Genomic DNA, 25,524 nt, shown 5'->3' with positions numbered 1-25,524 from the left:
ACTATTTTTATGAAAATTAGATACAACAGTGGGTAGTGTTTGTTTTTGAAATTAGAGAGAAGGGTAAAATGTAAAGTGGAATATGAAAATATGATGAACAATTTTGAGAAAGGAATAAAAGAAAGTAATAGAGTAAGAGAAATAGAACAATTTTATAAGTAAAATGAAGAAAAATTTAAGACAATGTTTAGACTTAAATATTATAAAGGGAAAGATGCAAGAAGTCTCTCTTTTTTAAAAGAAAAGATGTAAAAAGAAGGCAGGGTAAAATGATGGAATGGTAGATGAGAATGTGGTTTTCTGTTTAATTTCCATTTCTTACCCTTAATACTGCCCATAGCTAGTTGTGAATATTTAAACATCTGCACTCTGCTAGAAAGAAACTTTCAATACTGCTGCTAAAGTCAGTTTGCATTGTATGTTCTGTCTATGATGTTCAAGAAATAAACGAGTCCTACCAAGTAGAGCACCTTCAAAACAGAAAAATGTATGCAGAATGTAAATAAGAAGGTGCACCATGCGCTGTATTGAAGTATCAATGATAAGAAACAGTCTCATGTAATAAAAATCCAAGTTTAATGGCAAGAACGACTGCAGTAAAAAGTTAGCGCTTTCACGTTTATCACAAACGCTTCTTCAGACATAAAAGTGCAGTCAAAGACCCTCCCTTTAAATACATCACATCCTGAAGCAGCAATTAATCAATCAAAAAATAAAATGAAATAAAATAACCTGTCATAGAATGACAAAAACAACAAGGTGCATAAATCACATAAAAAACATAAAAAATATATATAAAAAAATATATATATGATCAAAAACATGCTCAAAAAAATATATATATATATATGTGTATATACATATTTAAAAACATGTGTATGTAACAAATGTCTGTTCATATATTAATATGTAAAACATTAAAGAACACAACATTTAGAAGGAAAAATGTCTGAACTGGATTGATACAGGTTAGTGGTTGAGGGGTCTAGTGGCTAGAAATGGCTTGAGTGCGTTTGTGATAAACGTGAAAGCGCTAACTTTTTACTGCAGTCGTTCTTGCCATTAAACTTGGATTTTTATTACATGAGACTGTTTCTTATCATTGATACTTCAATACAGCGCATGGTGCACCTTCTTATTTACATTCTGACCATCTAATATACTTATTCCTAATCCTATCCACCCTCGTCACACCCAGTGCAAATCTTAACATCTTTAACTCTGCCTCATCCAGTTCAAACTCCTGCCTTTTTGTCAGTGCCACTGTCTCCAACCCATATAACATAGCTGGTCTCACTACCCTCTTGTAGACCTTCCCTTTCACTCTTACTGGCACTTGTCTGTCACAAATCACTCCTGACACTCTTCTCCACCCACTCCATCCTGCCTGTACTCCCTTCTTCACCTCTCTTCCACATTCACCGTTACTCTGAACTATTGATCCAAAGTATTTAAACTCATCCACCTTCGTCACCTCTACTTCTTGCATCCTCACCATTCCTCTATCCTCCCTCTCATTCACACACATGTTTTAGTCCTGCTGACCTTCATTCCTCTTCTCTCTAGAGCATGTCTCCATCTCTCCAGGGTCTCTTCCACCTGTACCCTACTCTCACTACAGATCACAATGTTAACTGCAAACATCATAGTCCACGGGGACTCCTGTCTGATCTCATCTGTCAACCTGTCCATCACCATTGCAAATAAGAAAGGGCTCAGAGCTGATCCTTGATGTAACCCCACCCCCACCTTAAACGCATCTGTCACTCTCACAACTGTCACACTACCCTTGTACATATCCTGTACCACTCTTACATACTTCTCTGACACTCCTGACTACCTCATACAATACTACAAGTCCTATCTAGGCACCCTGTCATATGCTTTCTCCAAGTCTACAAAAACACAATGCAACTCCTTCTGACCTTCTCTGTATTTCTCCATCAACACTCTCAGAGCAATCATCGCATCTGTAGTGCTTTTTCCCAGCATGAAACCATACTGCTGATCACTAATCATCATGTCCCTTCTTAACTTAGCTTCCACTACTCTTTCCCATAACTTCATGCTTTGACTGATCAATTTAATCCCTCTGTAGTTACTACAGATCTGCAGATCACCCTTTTTCTTAAAAATCGGTACCAAAACACTTTCTCCGTTCCTCAGGCATCCTCTCACTTTCCAAGATTTCATTAAACAATCTAGTTAAAAACTCCACTGCCATTTCACCTAAACACCTCCATGCATCCACAGGTATGTCATCTGGACCAACAGCCTTTCCATTCTTCATCCTCTACATAGCTATCCTTACTTCCTCCTTGCTAATCCATTGTACTTCATGATTCACTATCCCCACATCATCCAACCTTCTCTCCCTCTCATTCTCTTCATTCATCAACCCCTCAAAGTACTCTTTCCATCTCCTCAACACACTCTCCCCACTTGTGAGTATGTTTCCCTCATTATCCTTTATCACCTTTACCTGCTGTACATCTTTCCTAGCTCGGTCCCTCTGTCTAGCCAATAGGTAAAGGTCCTTTTCTCCCTCTTTAGTGTCCAACCTTTCATACAACTCTTCATACGCCTTATCCTTAGCCTTTGCCACCTCTCTCTTTGCCATGCACCTCATCTCCTTATACTCCTGTTTACTTTCTTCACCTGTCTGACAATCCCACTTCTTCTTTGCAAACCTCTTTCTCTGTATACTCTCCTGTACTTCCTCATTCCAACACCATGTCTCCTTATCATCCTTCCTCTGTCCAGATGGCATACCAAGCACCTTTCTAGCCATCTCCCTTACTAGCTCTGCTGTAGTTACCCAGCTATTTGGTAAGTCTTCACTGCCACCCAATGCCGGTCTTAACTCATCCCTGAACTCCACCTCACAATTACCCTTTTTCAGTTTCCACCATTTGATCCTTGGTGCTGCCCTCACACTCCTCCTCCTCCTCTTCTTGATCACCAACGTCATCCTGCAAACCACCATCCTATGCTGCCTAACTACACTTTCCCCGGTCACCACTTTACAGTCTCCAATTTCCTTCACACTGGCCCTCCTACATAAGATATAATCCACCTGTGTGCATCTTCCTCCACTCTTGTATGTCATCCTATGCTCCTCCCTCTTGTTAAAATATGTATTCACCACAGCTATGTCCATCCTTTTCGCAAAATCCACTACCATCTGACCTTCTGCATTTCTTTGTTTAACACCATACCTACCCATCACTTTGTCATCCACTCCTCTGTTCCCTTCACCAACATGCCCATTGAAATCTGCTCCAATCACCATTCTCTTACCCTTGGGTACAGTCATCACCACTTCATCCACCTCACTCCAAAATATTTCTTTCTCATCCATCGCACACCCAACTTGTGGAGCATATGCACTAACAACATTCATCATTACACCATCAATTTCCAGCTTCATAAACATCACTCTGTCCGACACTCTTTTCAACTCCAAAACACTCTTAGCATACTGTTCCTTAAGGATAACTCCTACGCCATTTCTCCTCCCATCCACGCCATGATAAAACAATTTGAACCCACCTCCGATACACCTAGCCTTACTCCCCTTCCATCTTGTCTCTTGCACACACAATATACCAACCTTCCTTCTGTCCATCATATAAAATGCATACTAACATAAATCCTGTTATTCTAGCAATGTTCTAAGTTCATGAGAGCAATATTTATAATCTGTCCCTATCTATGTTGGGCTTTGTCCAGATTTCTTGCAGAGGTTGAGGTGTGTGAGAGAAAGTGAAATGCCTTCTTTAGAGTTAGCAGGTGGAATTTATTTTCAAGTGTATTTTCAAGGAATTGTGAGCTTCAAGGGAAGAGAAGTTTACTGCTGCTCATGCTAAGTCTGCTTAAAATGTGCAGCTGTTTTGTTTAGCAAATGGTATCATTATTGTGGTATAGAATTTTAAAGCAGTGTTAGTAGTACAGCAGGTAGCATACTTGCATCTTGATGCAGAGGGCTATAGGTTCTACTCCCACAGCATGTAGATTTGTATTGTAAGGGGGTGGAGTGCTGCAGTCCTGGCTATGTCCTCCTTTGGATGAGATGCCTAATGACTATGAACTTGTTTTTCATATTACCACCCATTCTGTATTGCAAATATACCAGCTTACCATTTTTAATGTAACATAGGCAATGTATTCTTCAAGGGCAGCAGGCACTGAATTTGTTGATGGAATGCTGAAGTATAAAGTTGTTTTCTAGCAACAACCTCTTCATTAGTTTCAGATCTCTATAATGTGGAATTATTCAGATGACTTTTACTTCTGCAGAGATTGTGCATACTGACTGACATTGATGGATTGTAATGACAGAAGTTTAAGTGGCCTTTTATGGTTGAAATGTTTTGAATTGGGCAGTTTGTCATTATTGGCTCATATGTTTTGTTTCATTGCTTGCTGGAAAAACATTCAAAACTATAAATTTAAAACACAGTCTAACAAGTGGTGTATCATAGAAGGGATATAATTAAATTATTTTATATTATAATTAATACAATCTGTATATAATAATCGTGCATAATCATATGTATAAATATGTACACTTCTTATGCATGGCTACTGTTGCTTATCACAGTAACAGGAAGGATACTGTAATGGCTGTGTCAAGAAAGAAGGTCTAAAGCTTTTAGTTAAGCATATAATGAAGTTGTTCACATCAGTGATAATGCAGACCCAGTTTCATATAATTTAAGGGTCAACCACACAAAATCAGAAAACACCCAGAATTTCCCTTGCCCACTCAGTAAAACTAATCTTGAAAAAGTAATTAATGTGCATATATTAGGACTATTGGAATTATCTATAAAAAGATGAAATGATGATTTGCAACTGTGTCAATGTTGGGATTATGAAGAAATGCTTGATTAAGCATTAATTAAAAGATGTACATAATTTAGTGAATGCACACAGTTCAAGTTAAATACAGCTGTAACGTGTTGTGCATTCAGAGCACAGAATGCCAGCTTTTATTTAAACAGCAACTTGTGTTACTGAGAGCTATTCTTGGAAGCCAAAGAACACTAGTGTTATAAACTAATCTGTTTAAATCTGTATAATCTGAACAGGCTCATGAGACTCAGTTTAGTGTCCTACATGAAAAATACTGAGCTAATGAACACTATTCCCCAGTAGTTGTTTCTAAGTCACTTACAAGTAAATAAATAAAACAAGGGGAAGTATTTTGAGGTAAAACAAATATTTTGTCTTTATGGTAGGTAAAAAGTAAAACTCTGTTAGTACCCAAGTAAATAAAATGATTATTAGCAATGAATGAGAAATTATTCCAGTATAGAGAACTGAACAGCCAAGCCTTCTTGATCAGAATTCAAAAGGGCTGCCATCTGAAAGTTCCCTTGAGTTAGTTGCAGTGTACATGGAGTATGTAAAAAAACTTGTCATGGATTCCTAATTAAATCTAGATACCTGTAATCATTGTAGAAGTAAAGCATAAGACAGTATGCACACTGAGAATTTTGAACAGTGTTTATGGCAACTGGAGAGAAATAGCCAAGTAATGGGACCCTGTAATGGCTGTGTGGGGGTGGGGCTCCATGGGTGGAGGGGGTGGAGCTCTGTGAGTGAAGGGGTGGGGCTCCGTGGGCGGGGCTCTGGGTTTGCACCCCCCCTGAAAAAATCCTGCGGGCTCTCTTGTCTGGGCGGCATCATAATGAGAGGAGTCTTCCATCAAAATCTAGCCTCTCATGTTAACAGTCTTTTTGATTATCTCTATAGCTGTTTTCTTTTTTCTGTATGGCTTTTACAGCTCATGAAGGCATCATGGTAGTGTGGTACAAGGAAGTTTTAGGATAATAAGCAGCACAACTTTTTGTGTGGTCAGTAAGGTAAGCCATGGAGCCAGATGCACCCAGTTTCTCATTTATTTGAGTATCTATATTTCTTGCAAGTGTCAAGCCTAGCTTACCCCACTCACAAAATGTTTGACAAGTTCATCAGCTTGTTTATCATGGGTCACCCACTTTGCTTCTTTGTACCACTAAAGCTTTTATGTGTGTTATGCACTTGAATTCCCTCTAGGAGGAATATTTCATCAGTGGGGAAAGTGCATTTTATACTAGAAGAATTGTGTATATCTCTTTGAACCCATACAGTCAGCTGGTATTAAATTTGTTTTCTAAATGGCTTTGTTTCTGGTAACTATTGCACCTGCCAGAAGGATTTCAGATATTCAGATATTGATGTGTTCTCATCCATAGGTGGTGTTCCACAAGAATGGGGTTTCTCTGAAGACATTCTTTTATGCCTAAAATTCTAAACTGTTTTTTGAAAACATTGAATCATTTTGTCCAGCTTCCTCTCTACTCTCCGAAACATGAGACTAAACAAAAAAGTCATTTGTGTATTTGCTTACAGACAGCTACTTTAGTAAGACTTCCTCTTCCAGAAGAGTCAATAATATTTTTGCCTACTTGTTTAATTTAGTTTCATTTTGATGACTGGGTTGTTTGACCAATCAAAGACCATTTTCAGTGGAGGCCCAGGTAGAAGAGCTGCACAATTACAAGTCAGTGTAGTATAAGATACTAACTAAAAGTGTACCAAACAAAACCAGAGAGACTTTCGTAAGCTAGTGGAGATGTTTGTTTTATTTGGTAAAGGTAAACAGGACAACATTGGGAGGGCTGGAGTCTGCAAGCTGAGCCCATCCTACCCTGCTTGGCCCCTCCAGTGCATGTGCTACCAATCAAATTTTGATCACCTGGAATGTAGTCAGGATTTTATCCCTCTAATATATGGGGCCTGAGCAGGTTATTTCTTTGAGACATTACAGGTGGGATTGTCAGTCTCATAATGGGACAGAATTTTCAGGGACTTATTTTAAATGGTTTGTTTTAACATCCATGTATCTCACAGCACTCCAGGAAGTCATTCATGGTGTTATACCTGTGTTACTGCTAACCTCTTTGAATAGGATAGTACATTTGAATCAGTACTGACAAAACTGTAGAGCTTTCTAAGCATGTAAGACCAATATTTAAAATGTTTCCTTGATTTTGGGAATTTGTCCCTCGTCATTTTTTTGTCCCTGATTCTTGAGCTATGAGGTTGAGAGCTGAAAGGTGCAGTCAAGCCAAGAAACCAGACTTCCGAGTATGTACTTCAGGATTGGGGCGTGTGGATATTGGGATAGGTAATGCCTTTAGTATCAGTGAAAATAAATGACAGTAGGAGACTTTAAAGTGAAAATATGCAATTCAAAGGCCAGTGCACTATGTAAGTGTGCATTCTTTTTTCAGAGCTTTATTAAAAAGCATAGTCTTGCTTGGGTCTATATTAGAACATCGAAGTTTCACAACTTCGAATGTTCTAATATCGACCCCTATTCAGCGAACGCTGAAAATAGCGAAACGACAGAAAAACAAATGTTTTCCTAGGGGAAAGAATTTGGTTGTTTGTTTCTGTCGCTTCGCTATTTTCAGCATTGTGGTGGAAAGTTACGGGTCGGGTTCAGGTAAGTGTGCGATTGGGCACAGGTTAGGTGAGTTAAGGTTAGTGCGCAGGTTAGGTATGTGTGCAATTTTGTGGACGTGAGGGTTAAGGCAGGTTAGGTGAGTTAGGGTTCGGGCACAGGTGAGGTAAGTGTGCGATAGTGACTGACCTTAGGGTTAGGGTTTAGGTTAAGGTAAGTGGATAGTTAGTGGTGTTTGTAGACTTTAGTGTAGGGTTAGATGTAAGATTTTAGGTGTATGTGTGTGGATTGCTGTTTGTTTGGTGTGCTTGTGTTGTGTGTATGTGCTTCGGAACAGCAAATGTTTTCCCTAGGAAAAAATTTGCTGTTCTGCATGTTCGTTGTTCTCAGCTTTCGCTGAATAGGGCTCGATATTAGAACATTCGAAGTTGTGAAACTTCGATGTTCTAATATAGACCCGTCTTGCTTACCTGACTGAATTACACTCATAATTTAGAGTAAAGTACTAGATGATTCATTGGAACTGCGGTGGTGGTGCTGCGGTAGCGTTGTCGCCTCACACAGTTAGACGTTGCCCATTCGATTCTCAGTTAGAGTATCTTCTGTGTGGCGACATGCGTGAATGGGCGTTCCTTCGTTGAAGGTTGTGCATTAGGCCCGGCAAGCCAGCATGTAAAACTCTACTGCCAATCATTAGCGTACCGGAGTTCTGCTGTGGCGACCCCTAACCGGGAAAAGCTGAAAGACACAAACAAACTAGATGATTCATTGGAAGTTTTTTTACCAGTCTTATTTTTAAATAGAGAAATGTGTGATGGGTAGTCATTGTTCAGTGGTAAAGATTTAGCATTTGTAAGTTGAATCTGAAAAGATTAGGCTGCAGAACTTTAGTTTCAAATATGCTGAGTTTTTTATATTAGCTAAACAGACTACAGTGAACTATACCACAGACTAAAAGATGAACAATTGGTTTCTTAGTCATGCACTGCTTTTTCTGCATGACAGCAATAAAAAGGAGCCTTTTGGAAACCTCAGAGTCATGCCCATCCCACCACCATTTATCATTTGTGCTTCTAGCATCCACCTCCATCCTGATTTTGTCGTGGCAGAATAGGTTGCTTATATCTGTGCATTCAGGCAAACAACAAAGCAGCATATAGTGGAGCCCCTCATTAAATTGTTTAATTTGAGGTTTGTTACTGGAGTTGTCCGAAGTATGGTGAACTGCTGGTGATAGTGCTACAACCCTACCCTAGACCTGGGAAACTGTAGACCAATTAGGCGGACTAGTCTGATTTGCTAAGGCATAGAATATATTGTATCCAACCTCTTAAACTATGATATCAGAAGCCTTATCAGACTTGACCCATTTCAGGTTAGCTTTGTCAAAGTGAGATCCAGTTTGGTTAACTTTGAGAAGTTTACACAAGCTGTGGTCATTCTGTTCACACTCCTTATTTGTATCTAGCCAAAGAATTTGACACCATACCCCATGCTGTAACATCATAAATGAGTTAAATGTCTTAAAAGTAGATCCATGCGTGATCAGATGGATAGACAGCTGGCTGTAAGAACCCACATAGTTAAGGGCAGGTGCTTCCGAAAGTATGAAGATAAGTGGTGTACCATAGGAATGAATACTCAGGACCTCTCCTTAGTGACACCAGGAATCGTGACCTTTGGTTATATGACTGCAAAATACATTTTGTCATGTCCCCGTCTGATACCTGTTCATTACAGCAGGAATTAACCCTCATAAATATGTGGTGTATGGACAAAGGGCTAAAATTAAGTTTACAAAAGTGTAGTATTGTCACGTGTGGTAAGCAGCTGTCTCCCTCAGTGTGATTACTACATTGCTGCTCTCTTTCTGTTATCTTGCTTACTCATGTGGTTATCCCCCAGCCTGTGCCTTTGTTTCCCATTTTGTTTGCCTTCCCAGCAGTTTTTACTAATTTCTATTCTCTGTCTTTCTGAGTTATGTATTTTCATGTTTGTAAGAAATGGTCTGTCTTTCTGAGTTATGCATTTTTATGCTGTTTGTAAGTAATGAAGCAATGATGGGTCTTATTTTTGTTTTTTTTAAGACTGTTCTAGCTGCAATTGTAATGGTTAATCTGAAAGGAATGTTTAAGCAATTTCTGGACCTCCCTGCATTGTGGAAAAGTAGTAGAATTGAACTGGTAAGTTTTTTGTTTGTTTGTTTGTTTTAATAATGCAAAGTAACGTTAGTACAATGTATATTATGAAGCAAAGTAAAAGAAGTTTCATTTTTCTTTTTCTTCAATCGTATCATTGTCATTAGTTTGTAACAATTCACACAAAACTGGAGGATTGCTTATTTGATTTATGGAGTCACAGAAGACCACTTCTGTACTTTAATTAAACATTTTCTTTCTCACTAAGGCTATTTGGCTTGTGGCCTTTGTTGCGTCTGTCCTCCTGGGATTAGAGTATGGTCTGCTCATTGCCATTGGATTTGCCATTGTCAGTGTCATTTACAGAAGTCAAAGGTTAGATGTTTATAACATTTCTGTTTCTATGTCTTTCTTACAAATGTCATTAAATCTCTGTTGTGCTGTACATGTGTAGATAACAAAGCAAACAATGTTGCCTAGTAAAATCAGTTCTAGTCTGTAACATCAGGCCTTTGTAATAAGATCTTAGAATGTAGTGTACAGTCCTTTATATTCTGCACTGCTGATCTACAAGGGTATCATTTTAGTTAGAAAACCAAGTAATAAATAAAAATAATAGTTATGTTTTCTCTAACTTTTGTTATTAGAAATATGTTTAGTAAGAGTTTATTGCTTAACTTTTGTCAAGCAGATAGTGTAAAATATACTGTAAGAAAAGTGCAGGATTTTATTGACTGGAAACATATATAACAAATTCTAAATGTATAACAAATGATAAAACATCTCTTGTCTTATAGAAGAAAATGAAATTGAGTGTTTGTTCAGCTGCTGTAGAATGTCCTTAGAGGGGTTTTGTTTTGTGTTTAGCAGTGTTGTTTGGAGAACTCAGAAATGGAAACCATGAATTGTAGATCTAAATGACATAACCATATAATTTACTTGTTATGCGAGACCCTAAATGTTGGACAGGTTCTGCTTAGTAAATATTTTACCCTCTCTCCACTATCTTATAAAAAATGCATTGTGTCTGTTCCCTAAATTCTTGATTTCCTTCACTGTTTTTATCCCAGTACCCCTACAGGAAGGTTCAGTCATTAGTTATTCTTAATTTGAGAGGAAAAAAACACATTCTTCACGTCCATCTCTCATGCATTTTCAAAATTTGTTGTTTTATCTTCATACGTAATTTTTGAAAGGTGCTGCCTTATTATATTCCCTTCTGAGAAAAAACAATCTTGTAAAAGGGCAAAAAAATGAAGACCAACAAGTAGTAGTCAAACCATGAAAATATACCAACAAAATGTTTTATATGCTATCATGAATAATTTATGTAGAATTTCTTACATATTTCTAAATGTCATATTACTTGTAAACTCAAAAGTCCTGTTAAAAAAGATCTACAAATGATCTTCCATACATTTGTTAAATTAAGTCCTATTGCCTTTCGTGCTTGAGGTACTCACTACTTAAGCCACCCCCTTAGCCAAGCAGTGATCTACTGTATTGCATGATACAACCTTGCAGTGATTAAATTAACATTTGTGTCTACTTGTGAGGTGAACTGCATTGGTCTGGCTATTTCTTCTATTGCCCTTTTCATCTCTGTAAAAGCTAATCCTGGTCTTGTGCCAATGAATGTACAGATATCAGTACAAGAATTGTACAAGTCCATCACTGGCTTGTATCTTCCTCAGCCATTCTTGCTATTGAGATGATAGTGAAAAAAGAAACTGCTACTGAGAAAGTGCAAGTCTTTTTCCAGCTCAGCAGAAGAAGGCTCTTCAGCTTTGAGAGCTTTCATAGCCCATGAATAGATCAGTCATAAAGGATATACCAATGGTAATCTAGCTACCACTTAAAATTAAGACAACACAGCATTGGTCTTCACTTCAGAATATTCTAGAATGACATTACAGATACATGAGGTAGAACAAAGAACTAGTGTGTACGTGTATATATAAGTGTAGTTACTTCCAAAAGGGATTTCCACATCATGCACTAGTGCAAACCATTTCAAGTGCACAATTTTTTGCTGAGGAATATTTCTGAATATTTCATAAGGTATTTTTGCAACAACAAAAAATCCTTTACTTTGAAGTCAGCTTTGAGAAAACCCTTATTACTCATAAATGTCATTGAGAGAGAAAAAGGGAATAAAGGCATCACTGTTATCAGTGTCCTTTTTAGAAAAGGAAAAATTATACATGATACATCAGTTTCTTACCTGAACCAGACTCTGGTTATGAGGATGCATCTTCCAAGTTGAAACACCTATTGAAGAAGTAATGTTTAGTAAAAGTATAAATTGTATGGGATAATCATGCCAGAAAATGAACAAAAGATTATTGACTTCAACAATTGGCTTAGCTTCTGTTGTCATTCAAGGGGGGTTTATTATATACCATCCTGGAAGTAGATAGTAGACCGTCCTAACTGCTTTGCCAAGGATGGCCTGAACCTAACTTCCCCAAGTCTTTTGTATATTGGCCAAAACCTTGTCCACTTGTATAGTGCTTCTTTTTTAGGCAACATCAGTCTTCAAAAGCTTCCAACTTAACAAAACAGAATCTTGATAACAAAAAAATTATTACTGCTCAACACTAGGATCCCCAACAAAAAGCACTTTTCCCTATAGGCACTGCTTACCCCGAAATGTATCAGCAATGCACAACATCACAGGAAATATGGTTCAGGATCAATGAAAGCATCCCATCAGTGCAGAGTTTCAACACCCGCCACACAGTCAGGCCCAGTGAGACCCTTTCGGAGTCCAGTATGCCACAGAAATCTTCTTCTTCTTCCAAATAACAACGCACTTTGGAACTATTAAAACAAAAGATTTCAACCTTTCTTGACTGTGCCAGTTCAAAAGAGTTAGTAGATTTACTCTACTCTACTTGACAAGTGACTAAACACTCATTACACTGTGGGTATGATGTCCTAGAAGCCTCAAGCAGGGCAGCAGTGTCAAGATCTGTTATTAGGAGACATGCATGGTTGAAGGAACAACCTCTCCCTGATTATGTCTAATGATGCACCCCTGGATAAGGACCGCTTGTTTGGAGCAAAAGCAGAAGAGGTGATTAAAAAGATGGAAGACAAAGTAAAATCTATACAAACAGTAAAAGATTTCTTTCAGGTTCAACCTCCCAGGTTCAGCATGAACTTTCCCTCTAAGCACTGCTCCTTCCCTACACCTACCAGACAGGGCCAAGGTAAGCCCCGCAGGGACAGACCACCCAGGTCCCAATCCCAGGGACAGCAGAAAACCAAACATAAGACCACTTCCACTCCAAAGGCAGGGGGTTCTAAGCCACCATTCTATGGAAAAAACTCTCAATGTCTCCCTCTGCCCTCCTTTCACCTACAAAAAGCAAGGAGGAAGGCTCTCCCTCTGCAAAGAAAATTGGCTTTCTGTAATAAAGGACCAATGGGTCTTAAAGATAATTTTTCAGGGATACGAATTCTCTTTCAACGAACTTCCAATTCCAAGAGGGTACCCAGACTTATCTCTTTCAATGAACTTCCAATTCCAAGATAGAGGGTACCCAGACTTACCTCCAAATCAGTGGGCAGAGGCATTGAAGCAGGTCCAAACTGTCATGTCCCAGGGGGCAGTAGAGCCTGTCCCCTCAGATCAAACAGGCCAAGGCCTTTGTTGCAGACTATTCCTTGTTCCCAGAAAAGAGGGCACTTGGCACCCTATCCTGGACCTATCCATTCTGAACACCTCCCTTGTGGTCCCCAAATTCACAATGCTAACTTTACAGCAGCTGCTACCCACTATGCTGACAAAAAATGCCTGTCTAGTGACCCTAGACCTAAAAGATGCCTACCTCTACATCCCCATAAGGGAATCCTGCAGGAAATTCCTGCGCTTAAGAGCAGGCTCACAACACTTTCAGTTCTCTGCGCTACCCTTTGGCTTATCTACTGCACCCAGAGTATTCACCAAATGCTTAGCCGCGGATATAGCTTTTTGCAGACAGAGAAGTATACTGATTTACCCTTATCTGAATGACTGCCTCATTCAGGCAGAGTGCAAAGAAAAGCTGCTCCAGGACCTTCTCTTTGTCAGAACCCTCCTAACTTCCCTGGGGTTCACCATCTGCGAGAAGAAATCAAAGCAAAAACCTCCAAGAAGATCATTTTCTTGGTAGCAGTGCTGAACACAGCATCCCAAATGGCCTTCATATCCCCAGAAAAGCAGAGCTTCCTGCCTCTTTACCCAGCTGGCTTCCAGAAGTCACCTCACTGCGAGGAAGTTCCTGCAAGCCTTTGGGGTACATGGCATCTTACATCTTTCAAATTCCTCTGGCCATGCTTCACATGAGGAAACTACAGTGGTATCTAAAGAACCTTTGGTGTCAGCACTCTCAGCCTCTAGAGACCTCTGTCCCCCTGATCCCCTGTATAAGGGCTGAGTTTCTCTGGTGGACAGGGGCCTGTGCCAAGAACAAGGGTCTCCCCTTCATCCTCTGCCCTACCAGCCAGACCATCTCCACCAACGCCTCAGACATTGCTTGGGGCACTCGACTAGCAGGCAGGTGCACCCAAGGCCTTTGGGATGCCCAGCACCTTCCCTTACACATCAGTCAGAAGGAAATGATGGCATTACAAAAGGCTCTGACATCCTTCAAACCCCATCTCAAGCCAGCGGTTCTCCTTATCAAAACAGACAACACCACAGTAATGTGGTACATCAACAAACAGGGAGGGACCCAATCTTACCCTCTCTGCAGGCTAGCCATGAACCTCTGGCTGACAGCTTCCTCCATGGGATTACACCTAACTGCCCAATACCTACCAGCGATCAACACCGCCCTGGCAGACCACCTAATCAGAAATTTACTGGTCCCCCACGAATGTCAGCACAACAGATAAATTGTTTTGCAAGTCATTCAGGAGTGGGGAACTCTGAAAGTAGATATCTTTGCTTCGCACCTCAACCATCAGCTAAAAAAATTCTGTACCAGCAAGTATCACCACCTAGCGTGGAAGCAGTAACATCCAGGGCCTGCTGACAAGCACTGCTGATCATATCCATAATATTTCTTTTTCAGGCCTAACTGGCACAAAGCATACTAAAAGATGGCCTATGCATAATTTTTATTGGCCAGGTATTGCAAAAGATGACACAAGGGAATGCAGGACCTGTGTGATGTGCCAAAAAGTTGACATAGCAGGGGGCACAGTTACTTTGGTGCCTTTACCTTTTATTGAGGAACTATTTCTAAAAAACTATGAATATTGAGACCTCTCAGTACTCCCATGTTCCACAGGTTAGAAATGTAGCCTAGTGGTGGTGGATTAATCTACTAGAGATCCAGAGGTGATGACTCTGGCTTCTGTTGAGCAAGAGAAGATGGCAAGTAGTATACTAGATATTTTCAGCAGGATATGTTTTCCTAGAGAAATACTAACAGATAGGTGTTGACTTCATGTCAGGCTTATTAGCTTGTTTGTGGAAGTAATGTTGAAGTAAAGCATTTAAAGGCTACCGTCTAGCACCCATACATCAGTGGTCTGCTGAAGAGGTTAAACTTCACATTTCAGAGGATGTTGTGGGTATTTGTTCAAGAGGGAATAGAACAAGTATGTGACCCCATATCTACTTTGCATATAGGGATGTGTCCAGGGAATTCACATTTTGTTTTGCCTTTTTGCTGCTATATGGTCATAAAATGAGGGGGACCCTGGATCTAATTTGTGACAAATGGGGAATAGTGAGTGTGACTCCCACAAGGAGTCCTGCCATGGAGTATATCTTAAACTTCTGGACTAGATTTAGGGAGCTCATGGGGTTGGCCCAGGAATACCTGGTACAGTGACTTCAGCAGCAAAGTGTCTGGAATAATAAGACAGCCAGAGAGTATTCTTTTGGGCAGCAGGTGATGGTGTTTTTTACTGTCAGACACAAAAAGCTGCAAGGCAGCCTCTGAAGGTCCATTCATGATAAATTTGTTTTAGAACTAAATGGTAGAGTTGCAAGGCAGGAGGCAGAAGTACAAACTCTATTACATGATAAAGCCCTGTAATAGTAAGAGAGGCCTTTGTACTTGGCATCTACAGTGGGTGGCAAGAGGACCTGGAGAGGGGGATCTAGTGGTAGATCTGCTTGTTGATGCTCAGTCTGACAAGGTAGCCCTGTCTCCTACCCAGGCTCAGGAAATCTGAGCAGTGCTACAGAAATTTAAGAATGTTTCCTGGTAAACCAGGGTGCACCCACCTGGTGGAGCACCATGTGGACCCATGACCTTGGTAAGTCATCAGGCAAGACCATTATAATTAAGTTCACACAGTTACTCCCTTCAGCCCTTTCTGTTATGCCTGTGAACTGGAGATTTCCCTGCAAGTATGGTCTTGCGGTTTTATTTATAACTCCTGGAGATCCTCCTGTTTTGCTTCCATTTCTGCATGTTTTGGTTTTGGATGCTGCTATTTTAGTTGCTGTTGAGTGGACAATATCTGAGTAGTTTGAGACATGTTCTGTTTCCTCCAGTCTTTTATTATCTACAGTATTTTTGCAAAATCCCCCACGTTTCCACTTCTCTGTATATGTTGTATAATTTCTCTGATTCATTTCTAATTGCTTGTCTGAAGTAGGATGACCCATGTGCAGTTCTTCCACATGGTTTTTGAGAGAAAGTTGTTTCTTTTTAAGATTTTTTCATCTGTTTTCCTTCCCTTCTGCCATTTTTTATCTGATGTTAGAGTACAGGTAACTTTAGCGTTATGGTTTCCAGCCTAATTTGTATGTTTTTAAACTAGAAAATACAGATTTTATTAGGTCTGTGGTTAAAATAGAGCTTCATAATACTTCAGAACCCACAGCAGCTCCTTTCATCCATGTTTCTTTTATTACAGCTAGATCCACCTTATTAGTCTGCAGCAAGCCTTTAAAGCAAGGGGACCTTTGTGTTGAAACTACAAATATTTGTTCTTAAAATATCATGAAAAAGAATCCAGGCAAAAATAAAGAAATCTGTGATGAGCTTATTTTATTGTATCACGATGATGCTTCTTTTTTTTTTACTAAGCATGTTAAGATTTGAGTTGAATTTGTATATTATTGTTGACACATTGCCGAATACAGTAACACAATAGATTGTATAAGGCTTGATGTTCTTTGACATGGCTTAGTGGTGCCCTGCTTTTATAACAACCTTTTTAAAAATGTGCACAAGCTCAACTTGGTCTGCAGAATCATCCATTATCTTAAGTGTTATAAATATTGCTGACAATTGCAATAGAAACACTTGTAAAGCAGAAGGCAGTACATGTTGGCTGGTAGTAAACCAAGCATATTTTATGCCAACATTGTAACATCTGTAATATGCACCATTGAAATGCATATTGCGGCAATGTATTAGAGGGGAGGGGGAGATGCTGTGCTGAATTTATACAAGAAGAATTGAAAAGGTCATTGAGGTAGTAGGTGGGGCAGATGGGTATCTGGATAGTGCTTACAGAATGTGGGCCCTGTTCCTCCTGTTAGCCTGCAAATGAGCTAACAATTCTGACACAGTCTTGCTATCCATTTCCATTGAAATGCTGAAGAAGCGAAAACAATTGTTTAACCACATGGCATATAAATAAAATCTCCAAAGCAAGTAACATGAATCCAGGAGATATGTTCTGGTATTTCTCATCTCATGTCATCATGATATGGGCATGGTTCTGCCATAATGTGTTACAGCACATAAAATAGGGTACAGTAGAGACCAGCAGTGTATATCTCATGAGTGTCTCCAATATTTGTTTCAGTAGGTAAGCATACTAAAAACTGCATTTATATCAATGGAATGCAAGGAGAAGATGAAATTGAATGATTTGTAATTTCTCCACCAAACAGTCCTTGCCCACATATTTATGGGAAGAATTTAACAATAATTTCTGTGGGAAGTCTATCTGAATTCTGTCTTTAGTGGAAAGGATCTGAGGAGGGTGCAAGCAATGCTATTTTGGGTAACTCCTAAAAGGCTGCTGCAATTGTTACTGTACAGAACCTGTAGTTTATTGTATACTAGTTCTATAGATGTGACTTATGAAAGAACTGTTCTCAAAGAGGACTTTATTATGTTGATGCTGACATTTTCTTCTTTGATTTTTTTTTTCTTTCAGTCCACAGTATAGACTCTTGGGACAGATTCCAAATACAGACATCTACTGTGATATAGAAAAGTATGAAGAGGTAATGAAATGTCATGCTTTTGGTGTGATGTGTGCTATTTTATTTCGTGAATCTTTATTCTTTGTTTTAAATCCTGGTCAGATAAAACTTTTGGTTCTAGGGTATTATCTTTACACAATTGCTGAGATTTCAGAAATTATCTTGATAATTTAAGAGTGAGGGGCACTGAAGTAGCTAACTGATGTCATTAGTTTTCTACTGCATGTCACCATCTGATTGAAAAAAAAAATATTTTTGTTTTTATCATTTGAGAGCCAAAATGTAAAAGCAGTGGTTAGACAGATTAGTGATCAGTTCAGTCAAACCAACCAAAACCAAGGGTTCTTTGACTTCATCAGGTCAGATCTGACAAAGTTGGAAATGACTCTGAAACATTTTGGCTAACAAATATGAAACTGGAGTTAAAGATCATTGATGTATCAAAACCAGTCATAGCTGTTTCATCTAGCCCCCATTGCCAGTCCCTAATCTGGCTCCTTGCCCCTGAGCTCTTCATTTGAAAAACAACAACAAAAAAAAAAAGGTCCACTCCCCTGTTCTAGCACTCCCTGCCCATGAGACCAGGCATGTGTTTTCAGTTACCCATCCACTAAGCCAGGTTGCATTTGAAGAAGGTGAGATATCTACTTTATTTAATATGAAAGAAGTTTGCTCCAGAGGAGGCAATTCTTTGAGTGAGATATCTGTCATGCCATCAGGTTTGGTTTGTTTTATGGTGAAGGTTAAAGTCTTTAGTATGGTTGTTCGTGGTGTTGCAGGTTTTATGAATATGAAGGAGTTCATTGAAGACCAAGTCATTAGAGACCTTGTAGGCCAGACAGAGATCATCCTTAAGAAGCATGTAAAACACCAAGAAGTGAGCTAGAGCTTTAAGGCATTCTCCTTAGATAATGATTCTCAGGCCCTTGATTATCCTTGCGAGGAATGGTCGGGGTCTTTCAAGTTGGATCATATATCTAGACAAATGCATGCAAAGGGGAGTGCTGTATTCAGTTATGGGCTTGATAAGGGAGGAAGAGAGAGGTATGATGATGTCATCCTTGGAGCTGGAGGAAATACTGTTTAGCTATACAAAATAGAAAGAGTTTGTAGCAATTACGGACATATTTTGTTCCATTGAGAATTCATTATTAACAAATGTGCTCAGGTCTGTGGTGATTTTGTCCGTTTCACAGGGGCTGCCATTAATGCTGTAGAAGCAAGAGTTTTCTGTTTGCCAAACAATATGATACTATACTATTTGGCATTCAGCTTGAGACCATGATTTTGTCACCATTTATGAATCTTGCCATTCCCACGGGGAGTTGATGACATCCTACATTTATAGCCATCAACAAACCTAAGTCAGCTAAGCTTTAACATCAGAGAAGCAAATACTAAATAGGAGTGGCCTAGTACTGAGCCCTGGGGATACCACTGATGATGAGCATGTTAGAGAAGAATGTACTCTTACTCTTAATTTGTTGAGTTCTGTCCGTGATCGAGTCCAACATTGCATAGATTGCTCAATTCCTGCCTTCCTTAAACCACACTCTTTCTGCTGAATATTATTCTGCATGTAATTTTCCTATATATATATATTGCTCCTTCCTTTTTCTTAAGATCGCGCCTCCAGCTCTTTTATCTCCTTTACAGTGTTCAGTACTTCAGTTACAGTTAGTTTAGATTTTGGTTTCCATTTTCTAATAATTGCTTTTCTGGATGCAAATAACATAACATTTAGTAAGGTCTTAACATATCTGGGCAGTTCAGATCTTATTTTCCAATTTCCTATCTCAAAAAATTATTTCCTTAGTTGTAACAATTTTCTCAACAAATGTTTCTGACAAAGTACTTTGTAGGAAGTTTCTAAAATCTGCAATCTCATTACATTCCCAAACAAGCATGTCCCCATTTACTTCTGTCTGTCACATCACACCTACTGCATTTCTTGTATAACTGGAACAGTTATCTGAAGTCTGCTTGGAGTATAAAATACCTATGCAAACATTTCCAAGCAAAAATCCTAAACCTTCTGGACTTAGTTGTATATTTTGGAGCCATGCAGATGTCTTCCCATTTTCTTCTGTACATTGCCTGTCCATTCTCTCATTCCAGTTTTTTTAACCTACTGTGATTGAGTCTTATTGTTATCATGAAGTATTTTATATGTCCTACTAACTGTCTCTTTTTTAACAGCAGCGTACGTTCTAGACTCAATTAGAAACTTTTCCAAAGTTGGTATTTCATTTATGCCTCTCTTTGTCTATACTCTATCAATCCTTGGTAGGGAAGGCAGTCCCTAACCTGGAGTCTGAATTTCTGCTTGGCCTCATATGTAAGTATGTTTAAGTTAGCCTAATACTGTTTAGTTTGCATTTGACTGGCTTTTAAAATAACTTTAACTAGGTTGTGATAGAGAGTTCCATTTCCTGTACCTAATAGTTTGTTCTTTATAATATTGACATTGTCTAGTATTTCATTGCTTTGTTACCTGCAGATCTCAGTGACTGTGCAAAGGTGAGACCATGAACACTAGCAAAGGAAGCCTCCTCAGTTCAGAAGACAGGAGACATAACATTAGTTGCCTGACAGTTAAGCCAACATACTATAGTCTAGACTTTGTCCATGGAATATCATATAACCAACTGGAAGACTTTTTTTTTTTTAAATTCCCTAGGATAGGCTTTCTTTCCTACCCTTTTGACAGAGAATTTATAAAGAAGCGATCTTTAAACCATTATAGCTTTGGTTCCTCTTCCACAACAGTAGTCATAATGACTTTTATCTGCTCAACTTAAAAGCGAAAGTCTGTCTCTCACAGTTGCTCTAACTATGAAATTAGATCACACTTTGTCTGTAAAGGGTATGGAAGACAACACCCCACATGAGTGGCACAAAAAGTACCTGAACCCGCTACGAAAATATTCATTCCTGTTTTAGTTCATGGGCACAGGGATTCCCATTATTAACTTTATTTTTTTATCACATTTGGCCTTTGATGTTTAACAATCACTTTCTGTATGTGAAGCACAATCCTGAATAATTAAAAGAACTGTCTCAAAACTTTCTTTGAGGAAAACTTTAGACTGAGTGGCTTTGCAAAAGGAGAATCATCTTTTATCAGCCATGATCTCAATGACTTTATCTGGATTCAGCAAGTTGCATAAATTATAAGTGAGTTGTTATTAGTGAGAAACAGGGAAGTAGTTTCACTTCTGCGTGATCTCTCTGTGATTATTCAGCGTGCCATATCTTGCTTTTGGAGTACCTAATATTTTATTGGAGACTCGAGTGGTGGAGTTTATTTTTCTCCCCTGTGGCTCCCTAATTTCCACTGAGAATAATTCAATGGCTAATAGGAGCTATTCTTCTAGCCTGTCCCTACTGAGTTGCGAGGTACTTGAAGCTTCTTCCGTCATCATTGCTGTATACTCAATACAGTGTACCTCCATTAACTACGTTAGTACAGCGCGTGGGTCTATTTCGCTTCACCAAAATCCCATTTCACTGATATTCATTTCACTGAGACCAAATCACCTAAAGTTCACAACACTGGCAACTCATTTCACTGAATTGTAAGCCATAGACTTGATGTGGTGGTGTGTAGAGTGCTATGAGGCAAGTAAAAGGTATATCCCCTATTCCCCAGTGTAGTGTGACCTGGAGTTTTATATATATATATATATATATATATATATATATATATATATATATATATAGAGTTAGGGGGTGTGGGGTGCACAGACCCCCACTTTGGTTTTATAGTGTCTGTTTTTGTTAAGAGGATACATACATAGTTTTTAAGCTGTGGAAAGAGGTAGCCATTAGTTTTGTGAGTTTGTGTATGTTTTTCCATTTAGTCTTGTGAAATTTAGCATTTTAAGCTGTCGGTGAAATGAGATTCAGTGAAATGAGTTGTCAGTGTTTTGAAAATGTTCTTCGTGTTTCACTGTTGCAGTCATTACATTTGGGTTATCTGCTTGCAGGTTGCCCTCAGTCGGCCTCATTAACAAAGTCTTGGGTCCTGCGTCGGTCGCTGTCCCTTCTTCCATGACGTCAGATCGTCAGGGGTATAAAACATGCAGCCGACACCATTACATCAGTCTTTCTTGCCGTTCGGTACCCGAAGCAGAAGCAGTTCGCAAGTGCCGGTCGGCCAACTCCTGAAATTTTCGTTTTCAAGTTTCAGAACCGAAGTCTTCAACTAAAGCTAAGTACCCCATTGGGGAAACTTTTTCTTGCTCCTCTCAGATGTCAGTAAAAGTTAATAATTGCATTACTTGTGGAAAGCAAATACCTCATAAAGATTTTCATTCGTACTGTATTCCTTGCCTAGGCCCTGACCACGACGTACCTTGCTGTCAGTTTTGTGCTTTATTTAATCAGCGCACTATCCGTCAACGGTATATTTTCGCCTCTAATTATTTCGGTTCTCGGTTTAATTATCTAGAAATGTCATCGGTTAGCCATCCTACTACCAGGATTCTGAAAAAATGCAAAGATAAAGACAGAGACAGGCCGCCGAGGTCCAAAACTGTCGACGATGCTTCTCCTAAGCCAGTCGCCAGTTTGCCGGTACTCAGTGAGGTGCTTTCGCAGCCCCTGATACCCGCTACTTCTGGTTCACAGGCCTCTACTGAGACCCATTCAGAGTCCGGTATGCCGCAAGATGCTTCAACTATGGAACCCGCTGATGTCTCTACCTTGGATGGGTCCGGAGGCACTGTACAGGCACCGGCTTCTGAGGGTGTATTCAGGCCTATGGACTTGCATATTAAACCGACGCCTCCTTCTTTACTTAGGCCTAAATATCGATCCATGTCTAAAAAAACGACGCCCAAGCCACATGCTCAGGCCTCTAGACCTAAAAAAAACAATGAAAAGAATGGCTGAAGATCTAATAACTCCAATCAGGGGTAGCCAACCCCCCCCCCTTCTAAGAGGCCTAGGACTGAAGTTGATTATGAATCATTTGATCAGGATTCTGTTTTTTCTGATTCTTCTGATGATCTGGATTTGCCCTTACGTACTTATGAGGATTCTGATGCAGAGGACTCTATTCCCTCTGCTTCCCCTCTTGAGGATTTTTCTTTTGGGGAAACCTTACATACTCTAAGGGAGCATTTCTACTGGGAAAGCCAGTATTTTTCTGATTCAAAAAAGAGGCTTAGGGATTTCCTTCTCCTACCTCAGCATAGGCTTTTAGCTAGTCCTCCTGTACTAGACATCGTTGTTGATGCTTTCTCTGAATCTAGTTTGGCTCCTGATTCCCTGCCTCCTGCTCCCAGAAAACCTGACAGATACTGCATGATTTAATGCATTCTGCCGAACAAGTTGGAAAACATACTTTGCAATGTGGTCTTGATTCAGTAAAGGCCTCTTGCAGGGCTGCTGTTACTGGATCTGTGCTCAGAAGGTATGCTTGGCTTAAGGAGCAATCTTTTCCTGATCATGTTAAAGCTAAATTGTTGGATGCTCCTTTAAATCAGGACTGTCTGTTTGGCAACAAGGCTGAGGAAGTTCTTAAAAAGATGGGCGATAAAGCTAAATGAATGCAAACTGTTAACGATTTTTTACAAGTTCAGCCTCCTAGATTTAGTAGGCACTGGCCCTCTAAGAACTGGTCCTTTCCAGCCCCTTCCACGTCTTCTCAAGCCAAACCCAGACACAGCAAAAACCCCAGGTTTCAGTCCCAGGGGACTTACAGAATTAAGCAGTGGGGGGCCTCCACTTCCAAGTCTGGGAATAATAAGACTTCCTCCTATGGTAAACTGTCTCAATGACTTCCTTTTAAAATTTCCAAGCACTTATCAACTGACTGCCCCTTTCGGGGGAACGATTGCTCTTCATGCAAAGAATTGGGAACTCATTGCCCAGAACAGATGGGTTTTAAATATATATAGTGTTCCAGGGATACAGATTTCACTTCTACACGTTGCCAACACCAAGTGGGTGGCCAGACCTACCCCCAAATCAGTGGGCAGAGGCCCAAAAACAAGTATTTTCTCTCTTAAGCATGGAGGCTATTTAACTGGTACCAGAAGAGGAAAAGGGACAAGGTTTCTACTCTAGACTTTTCCTGGTACCCAGAAAAGACAATTCATGGCATCTTATCCTGGACCTGTCTACTCTAAACACCTTTTTGGAGATTCCAAAATTCAAGATGCTGATTCTTCACCAATTAATTCCTATGCTAGGCAAAGATGCCTGCTTGGCAACAGTAAATTTAAAAGAAGCATACCTGCACATCTCAATCAGGGAATCTTGCAGAAGATACCTACGCTTCAAGGCAGGCTACACGCACTATCAGTTCTCTGCACTGTCCTTTGGCTTATCTACTCTGCCCAGGGTATTCACAAAGTGCCTAGCTCCAGTTATTGCATTTTGCAGGCAAAGAAATATTCAAATATACCCATACCTGGATGATTGTCTAATTCAGGCAGAAAGCCAGGACATACTTTTGAATCATCTGGCCTTTGTAAAAAGGGTTCTAACTTTTCTGGGGTACACCATAAATGAAAATAAATCACACCTGGTACCCTGTCAATAAATTATATTCCTGGGAGCAAGCTTGAATACACCTTCCCAGATGGCTTACCTCATGCCAGAAAAGCAAATTCATTTGACAACCTACTTCAAACAAGTGGCCACAAAACGCCTGCTATCTGCAGGACAAATACTGCAAGCCTTGGGGTTCATCGCCTCCTGCATTCTTCTAATTCCTTGTGCAAGACTGCATATGAGGAAACTACAGTGGTATCTAAAAAGCCTATGGTGTCAACATTCTCAAGACCTAGAAACAAAGATTCCTATCATACCTTGCCTACACCTAGAGTTCCTTTGGTGGGCAGAGGCCTGCCACAAAAACAAGGGACTACCTTTCACACTACCCCCTGCCACCCAAACCCTAACAACAGATGCATCAGACTATGCATGGGGGGCTCACCTAGCAGGGAAGTGCATTCAGGGCAAATGGAACCCAAGTCAAATGCACCTGCATATCAATAAAAAAGAAATGTTAGCTGTACAGAATGCTCTGACAGCCTTCAAGGACCACATTCTTCCAGGACAACTAATGGTAAAGACAGACAGCACCACTGTTATGTGGTACAGAAACAAGCAGGGGGTACCCATACTTACCCCCTCTGCAGACTAGCCATGGCATTGTGGAACACAGCCTTGAGCTACCAAGTGCATCTACAAGCTCAATTCCTGCCATGAAAATTAAATACACTGGCAGATGGACTAAGCAGAAACCTCATGGACCCACACGAGTGGAAACTGGAATCAAGGATTTTCAACATGTCGACAAGCAAATGGAGGAGCCCAGATATAGACCTGTTTGCCTCTCCCCAGATCTACCAATTTTACAAATTTTGCACAAGGACTCCCCACAAACAAGCCTGGAAAGTGAATGCTCTGTCCTTCAGCTGGAAAAAACTATCAGTCTGTGCCTTCCCCCCTCTGCCTCTGCTCTCCAAAGTACTACTAAAAATCAAACCGGACAAACCAAGGATGATTTTGATTGCTCCAGACTGGCCAAGCCAGCACTGGTACCCCCTCCTGTGCAGTGTGTCACGGTTGTCTCCATGGCACCTGCCTCACACTCCTTCCCTGCTGTCTCAGCAGGAGAACCAGATTCTTCTGCACTCTCAGCTTCCAACACTGAACTTGCAGCCTGGCTAATTACTTAATCTCTCCTTTAACATCCCTCAGCAAACCTGTGATAGATATCATTTTAGAGGCAAGGAGGC

The 25,524-nt window shown here is 39.9% G+C and overlaps 1 protein-coding gene across 1 annotated transcript in view; it reads left to right on the top strand.

Moving 5' to 3' along the window:
* The window catches only part of SLC26A5 (solute carrier family 26 member 5), a 1,021,139-nt gene that overhangs the window by 786,789 nt on the left and 208,826 nt on the right, over nucleotides 1-25,524 (top strand). The window contains exons 14-16 of the mRNA XM_044088519.1: nucleotides 9,544-9,639; nucleotides 9,863-9,969; nucleotides 17,719-17,788. Of these exons, the coding sequence (XP_043944454.1) occupies nucleotides 9,544-9,639; nucleotides 9,863-9,969; nucleotides 17,719-17,788 (273 nt within the window). The remainder of the gene's footprint in view (nucleotides 1-9,543; nucleotides 9,640-9,862; nucleotides 9,970-17,718; nucleotides 17,789-25,524) is intronic.

The sequence above is a fragment of the Protopterus annectens genome, chromosome 11.part0 (assembly GCF_019279795.1).
Source record: "Protopterus annectens isolate FY-2018-M chromosome 11.part0, PAN1.0, whole genome shotgun sequence".
Lineage (NCBI taxonomy): Eukaryota > Metazoa > Chordata > Ceratodontiformes > Protopteridae > Protopterus > Protopterus annectens.
The sequence above is the reverse complement of the archived record's forward strand: the minus strand, read 5'-3'. Positions and strand labels throughout refer to the sequence as shown.